The sequence below is a fragment of the Protopterus annectens genome, chromosome 9.part0 (assembly GCF_019279795.1).
Source record: "Protopterus annectens isolate FY-2018-M chromosome 9.part0, PAN1.0, whole genome shotgun sequence".
Taxonomy (NCBI): domain Eukaryota; kingdom Metazoa; phylum Chordata; order Ceratodontiformes; family Protopteridae; genus Protopterus; species Protopterus annectens.
This window is the reverse complement of record NC_056743.1, coordinates 1,084,007,526-1,084,022,400: the sequence shown is the minus strand read 5'-3', so window position 1 is coordinate 1,084,022,400 and position 14,875 is coordinate 1,084,007,526. Positions and strand designations below refer to the sequence as shown.

Sequence of the window (14,875 nt, the reverse complement as noted above, 5' to 3'; positions counted from 1 at the left end):
GATGTCCTTAATTCAACAGTCTTGTAGGTTATTGGAGGTAATTGTAAAATGATGAAGAAAGCCCACTGTATGTTTATACTGTATAAACATTGCATTTTATTGTACCTGTCTTCATGAAAGTCATAATGTAAAGAATAAATTAGAACTATATCATGAAATGCATGACATTTTATTGAACCTGACGTTGAGTAATTTAGGTTAAATGGAATAATGTGTGCGGGGGTACATTTGTGTACACACACACACACACACACACACACACACACACATATATATATATATATATATATATATATATATCTACTACAGGTCTTCAAAAGAAAAGGCATCAAGTACAAACTACAGAGTAATCAAACATAACTATTTGAAACTCAAGTACTTGTATTTAAAAAAAACAAGCAAAAAAAAGGCAAATGGAAACAAACACTTTTACAGCATGGGGCAAGACCCTTCCCAACATCCTCCACACCCCCTGATACTAGTATATACCAACTTTGAGATCACACTAGAGTACAGAATGGGCAAATTCCCAAGCCTCAATTTACCTTGATCTTGCACAAAAAACAGCAATTTGCAATCTTTCCATTTTCAATTACCTTTTCACTTTTGCTGGACTTCATCACTCCAGTGAATGTTCGACTGCATCATGAAACATACACACACATACATGTACACACACACACACACACACACACACATATATATATATATATATATATATATATATATATATCTACAAAACTAGAAATGTAGCACAGTGTAAAATCATAGGTAGTACAAGTGACCATAAACATCAGTAAGCCCTTTTGGTACATTGTGTATTTACAGGGAATAGGGGAATAGAGAGAGGAAGAAGAGAGTGGTGAATGGTGGTTATACCTGTTCCAGAAATTGCTTGCATGGACTGGGGAAATTAAGAAAAGGCTATTTTTTATAATATATCTTTAAAGTGGAATGGACATGTTTATGTAAATTTAACTCTTGAGCCATTACAACACTAATATTCTTAAAATGGTAAATTATCTCAGTGATTTCACCTTGCAACACTAATTCCAAAAGGGATGATACAAGAACTAATTAGGATATAGAAGTTAAGCATCCTTATAAACAGCTTTACAAATGATTTTACAGATAACCCACTTTAATGATTTTACAGATGGCCTACTTTAGTGATATGTAAGCAAGCATGACTCTGTAGACCACAGTCAGCATGAACATAATGAAATGGATTAATACAGCAGGCTGTATGTGAATGCATGCGAGTGTGTGCATGTTTGCCTACACATGCATGTGTGTGTGTGTGTGTGTGTGTGTGTGTGTGTGTGTGTGTGTGTGTGTGTGTGTGTAGCAGTTTGGAAGTCTACATCCAACAGAAAAAAAATGTACTGCTTCAATATTTTGTTGAATGCACAGTTGTTCTGGTTCACCCAAAAGCCTTCCATCAGTTGTCTGATAAGCTGTTACATATGTGGACAGCTTGCAAAGTGTAGTCCTTGCAGTAAGAGACCTCCATATTCTTGCTGAATTTGGTCATACAACATCCCTGTAGCATATAATTGCCTGAAAGCAATGTTGTTCAACATCACTCTGTTACACAAATAATGCAGATTTATTGTTACTTTAGTATGCCATTCCAAATGGTAAAAATTCACATTTTTACTGTTGAAATACTTAGTGCAGTTGTGAAATAAAACATTTGTTAAAAGCAATATCTATCTGTGTATGTTTGTAATTATATGCAGAAGACTGTAGCACTCTTCAGATACCATAGCTTGCTTGTAACTATGCAGCTTATAATCTGCAAGAGGAGACGACTTGAATAAACCCAAGTGTGGTTGTAGCATGAAATGTGGAGCATGTAGAACACTTGAGAATAAACTGACTATTTTTAAATCACTCGTTGCATATACTGCAAAGTAGTTTTTAGAAGACAGAATATAAATGAAGTTTATTGTTTTGTTTACAGAAACGTGGTGTCTCTTCAGAGGAAGAAGAAGGAGAGGTAGACAGTGAAGTGGAAATGCCCAGAAGACAAAGGTGAGTAGGATTTGGGTTGTTGTTTTAAATAAATTGTGCATTTCTCTGTGCACCATATAAGTGCACTGACTAAAGCTCTAATTTTGGTTAACCACTTGCATCATAGGAGCATAGCAACAGGTGATACTTACATAGCAGTGTAGCACACAATACACAGAATGCATTCTCGGTGAAAAAAATCAGCTTTCAGCAAGGAATATTACTTATAGGTGGGGACTGGAATTTAATCTGCAACAGTGAAGATGTGTCTGGAGATCTAGATGGGAAAATATAACAAAAAAGGGATTTTTGAAGAAATTTATGAAAATATTTGACATGGAAGATATGAATTTAGGACTAGGAGTTCAGAGTGAATTTACATATTATTCCCCAATATACGAAAATAGGCTAGGCTAGACAGAAGTTACATTTCACAGGAACATCTGCATTTACTGAAAGTCTTGATATGCCCCCAATAACTATTTCAGATCATGCGCCAGTAATAACTAAAGTAAAAACAGAAGATAATAAAATAAAAATAAGATACTGGCACTTTCCCACCTATCTGTTGAAAAGAAAGGAATTTAAGGAATGGGCATTAGAAATTATTCAGGAGCTATTAGAGAAGATAAAGTGGAGTTTAAAAATAGAGTGGAAATAAAAGAAAAGGAGATATGGTTAAGAAGTAACAACAATTATTTAGAGGGACTAATAAATGTTAAATTATTGCAAAATAGGGAGAATCCCACAGAACAAGAAAAAGAGCAACTGCAGAATGCTGAACAGACAATAAGGAATTACCTCATGACCTTAGAAACATTGCTGTTAAACAGCTGTTTTTTGATGATAATTACTGTAGAGTACAAAAACGTTTAGTATAATGACTCAGGCAACAGAAAGTAGAAAGGGCTGTTGCCATGCTCAAGGAGCCTATAACAAGGAAGATAACAAGGAATCCTGTAGAAGTATTAGACATATTTTGGAAATTCTAAGTCTGTACAAACCAGATAATTATGGAAATCAAGAAAAAGTACAAATGGAAATGTTTATGGAATTAATTAAATATGCCAAGGTTAGAGTTAGAGGAGGATCAATTACTAACAGGATATGAGGAGATGAGATACAACATTTTTATTTATTTATTTTATTTGTAGTTTAACTGAGAGAGTCCATTGGGCCAAAATTAGCCCTTTTTCAATGTTGGCCCAGGGAGAAAAGCTCCATGTACAGACATATCAAACACAACAGAAAGTAATATAATCAATAAAAATCAATAGAATTATCAGACAAAAAAATCAATACAAAGTCAATAAGAATCACTGTGAGGTAATATAGAATTATACAATGTGATTGTATAAGCTGGATCATTAGAAGTTGTACAATGAGTTAGAAATATCTGATCTATTGTTGTAGTCTAATATTTACAAAATTAAGTTTATGTATTGTAAACAGTGTCACAGTATGATTATAGTTCACAATGATAATAGGTTCTGAACAACCTACAATGGTGAGAATTCAAATTTGGGTGGATTAGAAATACTTATGATGTGTAAGGGATAGAAGGGAGTAAAAGACAGTCAAAGGGGAGTTAGGGAGGAAAGAGATCTTGTATTAATAGATTTATGGGTTGGGGAAAGGGGGGAGATGGAGGAGATTAAAAGGGATGGGAGCAGGAGCATTCCCAAGTAGAGGAGAGATGGGAGTGGAGTAGAGTCTTGAAAGAAGAGAGGTTCTGGGTGGTTCAGATATGTGGTGGAAGTGAATTCCATTTACGTGCTAGAGAAAATGACAGTAGAAGTTGCCCAGGAGTACGTAAGGGTTTGTAAACCCTGAGGAGATTCTGATTGTTGTAACTAAGGGATTGATCAGGGAGATGTAAAGTAAGGATGGATAAGAGAGAGGGGCATTTTGCTTGCTTAAAGATAACCTTGTGAACAGTAAAGAGCTGAATATATAGGAGGTAGTTATTGAGTTCCAGCCAATTCAGGGGGACTGTAAGGCGACAATGGTGGGAGGACGATTTAGAACTGGTGGCAAACTTGGCGATTTTATTGTAACAGGTTGCCAATTTAGCCTTAAGTATGGCTTGCAGATTGGTGAAGATAGGGGCGCACCATAGGTGAGGGTAGGTGTTAGAGAGGGCAAGCTTGGATGAAGGGGTTAGGAAGCGATTATGATGATAAAGCATTCTGAGCTTCTGGCGAGTTTTCTTTATGTTGGTTTGAAGGTGAATGTCAAACTTTAGTTGTTCATCAATGTGAACACCCAGTAGCTTAGTGTAGGGAACTGCTTCAGTAGGGGTCATGTTTTGGCTTAGTATGGAGAAGGAGTGTTTGTCTAATTTGGTATAATTAGACAGGTAAAGATCATACTTTTGGTTTTAGATGCATTCAGAGCAAGGTGATTATTAAGCATCCATGTCTCTGTGCTGTTAAAGGCGGCTTGATTTACATGCATGAGTTTGGGGAGTCAGCTGAGCAAATGGTAGTAGAATCATCTGCATGTTGGACTAGTTTAGTGTTTGGGATACAGTGATGAAAGTTGTTAATGAAGATATTAAATAGTAAAGGTCCCAGGATAGATCCTTGAGGACACCTGTCAAGAGTGTCATGGTAAGAAGATGGGCAATTATTCCACTTGACAGCTTGCTGCCTATTTGAGAGGTAACTGGAGAACCAATTGATGGAAGATGAGGAGAGGTTGAGTTGAGAGAGTTTAGCCAAAAGTAGGCTATGGGAAATGGTGTTGAATGCCTTAGAAAGGTCAAGGAGAAGAGTGGCTACAATATTTCCTGAGTCGCAAGCTTGGTTGATGTCATTGAGGAAGGATAGAAGGGCTGTGGTGGTACTATGTCCAGGTCTGAAACTGTGCTGTATTGGAGTTAGCAGATGGTTGTCTAAGAGGTGAGGTAAAAGTTGCAGGTGAATAAATTTTTCAAGAATTTTGGAGATAGGGGAAAGAATTGCTATGGGGCAAAAGTTGGAAATTTCTGTATTATTGCCCCCTTTGTGTAGGGGAGTAATGAAAGCTTTTTTCCGGAGGACAGGTATGTAGGATTCTTTTATATAACAACTGATTAGAATACAGATGGGGAGAGCTACACCGTCAATAGCTAGCCTAAGGAAGTTAGATGGTAGGTTGTCGGGGACATTGGAACATGGTTTTAGTTTTTGGAGAAGTTTCTTTAATAGTATTGACAGGAAGCGGTTTGAGGGTGGTTTGTACTGGAAGCAGGGGGAGATGAATTATGTATGAGAGAAGTGGGTGGATGTAATGAGTTGTTATGTAAGGATATGGTGAGCTTGGATATAGAGTCTGTGAAGAAGGAGGTAAATTTGGAGGCTATGATATGATCAGAAGAGCTAGGGTCAGGGCAAGGGTTGATTTTTTTGCCGGGAGTAAGGATGGCTGAAATACTGCTCCAAAATTTCTTGGGCTTGCATCTGTGAGTAGTAGGATTTGCAATCAGAGGCAGTTAGTTTCTTAACTGTGTCACAGAGTTCTTTGAATTCTGCAAGGGAGGTAGGAGTTTTGTATTTTAGGTAGTTTCCAAGATTTATCGTGGTATGCATGAGGGTTATTGTTTCTTTAGAAAGCCAGGGGGCAGTTTTGGATTTTACTCTTTTAGCTCCAGGTGGTGCTAAGTTATTAAGTATGTTAAAGAATGAAGTATTAAAGTAAATCACAGCATGGTCTAGTGGAAGGGTTTTTAGAGGGTTCTAGTCCATTTGTTTTAAGCAGTAAGAGAAGGATTCAGGATTTAAGTTAGTGAGGTTACGGGTTAAGATATAATTGTGTTGTAGCTGAAGGGTGGAAGGTGAGCGACATATGAATGTCACAGATGTTGTTAGAATGGAAGACTAATATCCAGTCAAGGATGCTGCCAGAAGAGCTTGTTTGTTGGGCCAAGTAGGAGAGTCTATTAATTGGGAGAAATTGAAAAGGTTTATATTTGGGGAGGTGTTACCCGAGTGAATGGAGGTCCAGTTGATGTTAACATCCCCAAGTATGATTGATTCGTTACTTACATTAGATGAGAACCAAGAAAGGCTATCTTCAAGTATAGGGATGTTGTTACCGGGTGGAATATATAGGGCAGCTATAACTATGTTTTTGCGGTTGCTGATTTTTAGGCAGGCCAGGGTTAATTCGGCTATAGATAATTGAGGTATTGGATGTCAGTGTTAGAAAGGAAGAAAAGGTAGGGCTACTCTTCCTCCTTTCTTTTGAATTCTGTCATGTCTTATGATTCCATAGTGTATGAGGGGTTGATTTCAGAGTCTTTAAGGTGTGGCTTGAGCCATGTGTCAGAGACTGATGCAGTGTCATGCTGGGTATGGGCAAGCCAGGCATGGAAGTTAGGTAATTTATTACAAAGGCTTTAGGCATTGATGGTGGTAAGAAGGAGAGATTTGTGGTGAGATGGTGAAAGGGTTGTGGTTCTATTGGTATTGTGGTTGGCAGGGTGGCCAGGGTTTGGGTGGATGTCTCCAGACAGGAGGTTGGAGATTAACTCAAGAAGAAGGGATAATTATTCTGTAGAGCTCCTAGAGCTGAAATTACAGGCATGGGAGAGAAAGGGATATGGATTATGAGGGATGGGGACTATATTAGGTGTGACAGGAAGCTTTCTGTTAGAGTGGAGATAATCATAGGTATGGAACAGATATGGGCAAATGGAGCCAGAGTAGGGTAGTTCTCTTTTGTGATACGTTGAGATTATGTGGAAGGAAGGGTACCGAGAGGTGTTAGGGAAGCAGGTAAGGTGGTATAATAGGGAGAGAGAGAAAAGTATTGTGAGTATTGGCTTTGTAAATATATAACACATAATTGTTGAGGTGCAGTGTGGAGGTCTGTGATGCAAGGAGTGCGGATAAAGGAAAGTAGCTGTGGTTTGTTAGAGGGGATAGGTGGGATGAGTTGACTGTGGGAGGGGATTAGTTAGTTATGAGGTGGGTATGGTTTGATTTGATAGGTTATGTCTGAAGAGGGAGTGGCTTTATGCTTACAAACATAGAAGGAGTGAGGGGGAATGGGGGCAGGGTAGGGGAGTAGAGTGAGCCCAGAGGGCGAACGGAGCGGGCAGGGCTGAGAAGGAGAAATGACAGAGAGAGAAATTCAAGCCAACAAAAACTATCAGTAAAGAAACAAAGCTGCAAGCAAGCACAAGGTGAATGAACTTCCAAGAGATGAGTAGGGGCTGTGTGTTACAAGACTGAAGTAAGGACAAATCAGGGGAACTACTGATGGGAGAGAAAGTCACAGAGAATTGTGATGTATAACCAAATCACCACTAGAGAAAACGGCGATGTATAACCAATCTATAGGAAAGTCCCCAGGAATAGATGGCATTCCTGCAGAAGTTTGGAAGCCAAGAGGGAAAAAATTATAAAGATCTGGAAAGTTTTAACAGTATTTTAAGAAAAGGAGACGTACCAACATCCTGGAAGAAAAGTGGTGGTAGCTGTAATACCTAAAGAGGGTAAAGATCCATCTGATGCAGCTTCATACAGGCCCATTTCAATACTAAACCATGATTATGAAGTGTTTATGTCTAGAATGGCAAAATGATGCTAAAATTGATAGATATGGATCAGTGTGGTTTTGTGCAGTGGATGCAAACATTTGACAACATTAACAGAATATTGATGATCTAGAAGGAAGCAGAACACAAGAAAATACCACTGTTGCTGGTAGGTCTTGATGCAGAGAAAGCATTTGACAGAGTACGCTGGGACTTTATGAGCAGGGCAATGGAAGCATTTGCATTCCCTGATAAAATTATAAGGTTGATTAGGAGAATATATGAGGTATTGGAAGTTGCAGTGGCGTTGTCGCCTCACAGTAAGACACTGTCCGGTTCGATTCTCAGCTAGAGCATCTCCTGCGTGGAGACATGCGTGAATGGGCATACCTTCGTTGAAGGTTGTGCGTCAGGGCTGGTAACTCGGCACGTAAAAATCAACTACCAATCATTAGCGGACCGGAGTTCCTCTGTGGCGACCCCTAACCGGGAAAAGCCGAAAGACACAACAATGAGGTATTGGAAGTGAAAATTAAAGTGGGTGGGATCCTCCCTGATAATTTCTGCTTGAGCAGAGGAACCAGGTAGGGGTGTCCTCTCTTTCCCCTTTGTTATTTACATTATATTTAGAAATGCTGGCAAAGAAAATAAGGGACTCAGAAATACAAGGATATAATTGATATGGTAGTCAAGAAAAGCTGGGTCTTTTTGTAGATATTATTTTACACCTGACAAAACCAGAAAAGGATATTACAGTGTTGTGGAACATTTTGAGACAGTTTCAGATCTTTTTGAGATACAAAATGAATGAAGCTAAAATAAAGGAAATAGTGGTAAATTATGTACCCATACACGAATTGGTTCAGCAATATCCATATTGATGGGGACATGATAAAATGAAGGCATATGGATTAAAAATTATTCCAGTGTGGCAGCCAGGGATATGTGGGAAGACACTAAACAAAAGATAATACAAAAACTGAGGAGCTGTTTTATATGGATATTGATAGTAAGATACAAGCAGTGAAAATGTTTTAGTCCCTTTTGTCTTGCACACGGGTTAGGCAAATTTTTAACAACCAGAGGAGAAGTTGTGGATAGCAGTTAATAAACAGCTAAAGTATTTTATCTGGGAAGGGAAGAAGGCAAGAGTCAAGTGAGATAAGATGATTCTTCCAATAGAACAAGGCAGACTGAGGTTATCCAATTTGATGGGGTATTTCAGAGCAACACAGTTAAGGTTGCTATACATAACACATGCAGAAAATTATAATTCAAAGTGGAAAGGGATGCTGATGAAATAGGAGGAAAGCTCAGGAAACAAGGAGAGAGTGGGACTCTGGATGTAGACCTTTAAGGATATTAACAGTAGTTATGCAGAACATTGTATTCATAAAGTAGCAGAAAGTATTCTAAGAAGTAAGCCAACATGGGAATGAAAAAAGGAGATTCTGCAGATAGGGATGACTGCAGTTAGAGATACAATCAGCAAGACGGGCCTGGAATTTATTGGAGTAAATTGGCAAAGGAACCAAGGTACTTGGGAGCAAATGACTAGAGAGGGAAAGGTAATAGAATGGGATGATGCCAATAATTTATTTGGTGTGCAGGTTAGAGATTGCTTTCCCTATCAAGGATTGATATCAGAGTATAGACAAACAGAAAGAAATAATAAACTAAATGAAAGACCAGCACTGGTAGAGTTTTTATCTGAATCTAGAACAGAAGCTGCTGTTAAAAAAAGAAAAAATTAGTAGAGCATATAAAATATTGCATGATAACTATAAGAATCAATCACAGGAGGTTAGAAAGGATTGGGAAGAGAGATTGGATAAGCAATTCACAAAGAAACAATGGATTGATATATTTATGTCTCGCAAATATGCAATAAAGTCTAGAAGATTTGGGATCTTTGCTTGGAAGTCTTTACATAGGTATTTTATGCCCCAAAGTAGACTCCAAAGAATTTTTCTGCTGGTAGAGAGCAAGTGTTGGAGATGTGATGGGAAAGAAAGAGGTAACTGGGAACATATTTTTTGGGAGTGTAATGAGTTTTCAGACTTTGCAGACTGCTTTGTCAGAGGTACTAGGTGAGCAAGTTGGTATAACTAAGGAAATAATTTTTTGAGCTTGTGATACAGAATCAGAATTGCCTAGACATAGTAAGGCCTTGCTGGTCTAATGATGGCTGTTGCCAAAAAAGCAATTACTGGAAAATGGAAATCAAAGTCCAAACCAACTATACTGGAAGTAGTGAATATAATAACAGAGCTAAAACAACTGGAATTGGGATCTTTAGAAAAGGGTAGGAGCAAATTACATAGGAAAAAATGGGAATTGTGAGAACAATACATGTAGAGGAGGAACGTGGTTTAAAAGAAGGTAGGATTTGAATGAGCAATGTAATGTTTGACCAACAATGACTGGATAGACTATAAATGATGTATAATGTTTACAGCTACAATTGTGTCAACGTGGCTTGCAATGCAGAATGTTTGCAACTAGAATTGCATCAGGATGGTTTGTTTTCATTTATATAAATGTAAGACTGTCTATGTCATATGTGAGTTAATAAAGATGTTTCTTGTTTAAAAAATACACAGAACACATTTTATAAAAGCTACAGTACACTCAATGATTAAACACATTATAACAGTACATGTAGTAACAAATAACTAACAGAAAATTTAGTGTAAATACTAGTTGAAATAGAGCCATATCCAGTTAATTTTGTGCCCCACAGGGCAGTTTCCTCAGCTCTAAGTTGATGAGCAAAAAAAAAAAAACCGCTCCGTTCTCCAAATTGAGGACCAAAGGTGGTTCTTTGCAAACTGTAGCAATCCACTTACTACAGTCTAAATGCAACACACAGCTAAAGCATTTCACCTCTGATCACAAGTGCAGTATTGGCATTCATTTCTAAATGCAGGTACTGCAGTACCACCCAATTAGTAGCTGCTTGTCATGCCTCCTGATACCTTGCACCCAAAGTGGTTGCCCCTTCAACCTGCGCCAGCTACAGCCCTGGTTAGAATGATGCAGCTGCAAGATTTGTCCCGGTGACTTACTGTATAAGTGAGGATCTCCAGAGTGATAACGTATATCTGAAAGCACAGCAGGTCAGACTGCTAAGTTAAAGCACCACAGCAAAATACAGGGAATGATTAGCAGCAATCAAATGATTCCCTGGTCTTCTTCAAACCTTCATTGTATGTGGTAGGGGGAGAAATTACACACAAAGTTGTAGTACAAATATTGTGTTTTATATGGAAAAAAGCTAGAGATTAGTTTCTAGCTAATGCATTTTTTGATGTTTAACTTTGATGTGTGTATTGTGTTATTGTTGTTGAAATACTTGTATGCTATTGTTTAAATTAATAACTTCATAGTCTGTGATTCACGTGTGTTGAAAATCATTTTCATTTAGTGCATAACTGCTTTTTCTATTCTTTTTTGTTTTTTTGTTTTTTTACATTTGCTTTTACTTGGTAGTATATAGTTCTGTGGGGGGGGGGATGGAAAATGGAGGCATCTGTCACCTATGAAGTTTCACTACTCTACAGTTGATTTTTAATTCATTTTGGATTATTGCTTAACATTGCAAGCAAGCTATGTGCTGCATTATGTGCTCTTTTCTGTAACCAGATTATTACTTTAAATGTCAAAATGTTTAATTGTGGTTTTGAGATATTGAATTGTTTTGAATTTTTGAATTTTACGAAAGAACTAAAAATGAACACTTAAAGCATATCCCAGCTGCTCGGGTCAATGAAGGCAGTCCACAAAATATAATACCACCAATAATTCCAAACATGACTCAGGAAATGACTCTGGTTTTTGTGTCCTGTTCGTGTTTTGGAATAAAATTATTCACTTAATTTCGCTTGGAGTCATTTCCTGAGTCGTGTTTGGAATTATTGGTGGTATTATATTTTGTGGACTACCTTCATTGACCCGAGCAGCTGGGATATGCTTTAATTTTTGAATTTTGTTTTAGCTTTGATGATAATTTTATTTTATTGTTATGTTAGTACTTTGTAGAGGAAATTCAGAAAGGCTTACCAGAACACAGGAGCCTTTTCTTGGAAGGTTCTGCATTGGCGTAAGCCTTTGATTCATAGACTTTTCATGTGGACCATAATATGGAGAATGGTCTTACTGAGGAAGTTGCACACTAAAGCAGCAGTCAGAGGAAGTGGTTAAAGCTAATTAGCTACGTGCTCTCCCCTGGAAATGTTCATTGCTCCGAATTTGCTTGGCTCTAAATCACTCAATGAACTTGAGGTTAATTAGTCAGTCAGTTAGAGTTAGTACCAATTTGAATGCACTGATTAGCTTCTGGTAGCATATGTAATGACTTGTGCTTAAATGTACCAAAAGCCATGCTGCAGAAACACAGCATGAGGCAAGAGCAAGGAGCAAGTTCTTCATTAATCTATAGCTGTTGTTCTTTCAGAAGAACACAGGGAATGAGCAAGTGCCAGTCCTTGTCTACATTCAGCTCAGAAAATTTCTCAGATGGTGAGGAGGGGAACACAAGTGACCACTCGCACAGCTGCACGCCAGATGTAATCAGTACTAACACAGATGACCGTCTGGATGACAAGTCAGATGACATGCTGTCCCAATCATCAGAAATTCCCTTAGATATCTTAACGCAGTCTGATGGACTTTCAGAGAAAGAAGCAGCAGTCCAGCAGGTGAAGACACAGCTCAGTGGTGAGGTAAGTCTGAAAGTAATTCTCTCCCTTTATTCATCTTAGTTTAAACCACTGAACCAGACATTCTGCACTAATCCTAAAGCTGCCCATGTAATAGTCCTTCCAGCTGATCATTTCTTCAGTGATGTAATAGCTGTAGCTTGAAAACTAACAACTTTCATTATTTTAAGGGGAAATCAAGTCTTTGTGGAGTATCTGCTCCTGTGGTTCTGCATGTAAAACTATTTAGTCATCTTCATTTTCTATTTGCATTTGGAGTGGTTCTGGTTTCATATCACTGATGAGATAGCTAACATCTCCACTACTAGAGGTCAGTTTATAGGAAATGTTTGTCTCTTTGGTATTGCTATGAAGCTGTAAATGTGTAGGAAAATTCAGTGCCACTAAGCATGTGCAAGAACTGTGCAATGCTATTTTAAGCTGGTATTTAGCCAGAGATCATTTGGCTTTTGACACATTTTATTGCAGACTGCTGGTCTGGAACCAGAGTAGAATAGAGTTGAATCAGTAGCTAATCTACTTGAAAACTAATGTAATCAATCTTGTTAACCATCATGGAACAAACATAAGCTGGCAGTCTGAAATGCCATTAAGATGCATGATTCATCTGCAACCCTGTTTCAGATAGCAAAATTCTGTATTTTTATGTTGATGTGACTAGTAGGTAGCTGAGTGTAAACCAAGAGCTGAACAGCTGTCTTTGATCATAAGCATTATTCTGCTGTGATTAGAGAGGTGTATGTGGCAACATGATGGGTAAATGATTATAGCTATCAGTGACTGACTGCAGGTACAGGACTGATTTTCTGCTGGTAATTCTCATAATCTGAAGATGAGGAGTGTAAAGAATGTTAATGTTCTGAAGTTTACCTGGTTCAGTGTGATTGTAAGTTCAAATGCTTCTGTTGCAGGTTTAACCTCAACTATTGAAAATGTAATCCTGGATGTGGTTTGGTCATGTGCAGGGGCATAGCCAAGATTTTTGTTATTGTACACCAGCTTCCATAATGTAGTCTGTCCCCCTCAAAATGTGTTCTCACCCTGCATTCCTCAGAACACAATATATGATGAGTACAGAAAAACAAAAACTAAAACACTCCTGAAATTATTCATTTAATTTATTTTTGTTTTAGCCATGGTAGAGCACTGATCCACACGGCCCATTTTCAGGCCTGTCTAGTGGCTACAGCCAGAACTTTAGTTTAACATAAAAATGTAATGATGTAAGAATATCTAAGTGTAACAGATGGGAACAACGTAAGAACATTACAAAGGATAGGTTTAAGCAGGAAAACTAGCCAGCTCACTAGTCTTAAGACAAAAGCATCTGTTTAACAAAATTTATAAGTTAATAAAAATAAATGAATAGTAAGTATACTATTAATTGAAATTTCAGTACGACCCCCCCCCCCCACACACACACACACAAAAAAAGGTGTACAGTGTGACATATATGGGATTTGCTTGGGTAAACCCTTGGAGTTATGAGAAGGCTCCTGGGTTATGAAAATCCTTGCTCAACATTACAGCTAATGTGTCTTCAATATGTCCATTCAGCCTACCAGATGGGGAAGGGGTTGCATAACAACTATTAGGTGTAAGACAGGCAGAACTATAATCCTCCCACACACCTTTTTAAGATAGGTATGTGTCGCAAAAGTGTTAGTAGGCTCTTTGGTTTGTTCTTAGACCTAAAGAGTTAGAGTTCTGCCTCTCTTAGATGAATGGTAAACATCACAGATCTAGCTTATGCTGTTTCCTTTAACACTGACCCTGGTACACAAATAAAGCACTAGAGCAAAGTAGATGCCTAGAGCAGCACTTTTCCTGTTTATTTTATGCTATAAAGAATGCCTTTTAAAAACATTTCAGAAACTGACCTAGATTTATTTGCTATATCAGAGGAACTGGAAGAAGTAGACTGTATTAATTTTATGAAAGTACAAATAAATAACTGGATTGGTGTTTCACATCAGGATTTATTAACTAAAAGAGCACACTGTGTGCATGTCCACATTTGGCCACCAGAAAGACACTAACAAAACTGTGGCAGAAGGACAAATATTAAGAAATAGGCACACCAGAGTGGTTGTGGAAGATTATTATTTATTGTATACAGTCAAAAGAGAAGGAAGTTTGCCCTGGCAGTCAGGGGATGTCAAGGGGTAGATATGAGATTTAAGTTGCCATAACTAGCTGTCTTCATAATATTTTCTCCAAGAGATTCAAAGACAATTTTGAATGCTGAGCAGGTTGTAGTGGAACTTAAAAAGTTTAATCAACAAAGAGTGAGCCAACAAAGAGAGACTTTGCCAGTGAAATCATATTTAGAATTGCAAAGGAAAATGCCTGAGTGAAACAAAATGCCCAACAGCTGACCAAAGTAATCCAGTACCCTGGACATGAACCAGAGACCATTGTTGGAAATCAGGATGCTCACAGAGATGGCCAGCACCAATGTGAACTTGGGGAACGTGTGGGAGAAATGTAAAGCATCAATCCCAGTAGAAGTGGCTGTGCAAGAGGAAGTGGATGAAAAAGACTGGAAGTTTGTTGACTGTGTTAAAACTGGTGGGAAGACTGCAAAGCATAAAACTACTGTATGTCATTAATG

The 14,875-nt window shown here is 38.0% G+C and overlaps 1 protein-coding gene across 5 annotated transcripts in view; it reads left to right on the top strand.

Moving 5' to 3' along the window:
* Nucleotides 1-14,875, top strand: part of MAP3K12 (mitogen-activated protein kinase kinase kinase 12) — a 1,100,073-nt gene that overhangs the window by 1,043,556 nt on the left and 41,642 nt on the right. For all 5 annotated transcript variants that reach the window (XM_044083918.1, XM_044083919.1, XM_044083920.1 and 2 more), the window contains 2 exons: nucleotides 1,967-2,037; nucleotides 11,997-12,264. In XM_044083918.1, coding sequence (XP_043939853.1) covers nucleotides 1,967-2,037; nucleotides 11,997-12,264 — 339 coding nt within the window. The remainder of the gene's footprint in view (nucleotides 1-1,966; nucleotides 2,038-11,996; nucleotides 12,265-14,875) is intronic.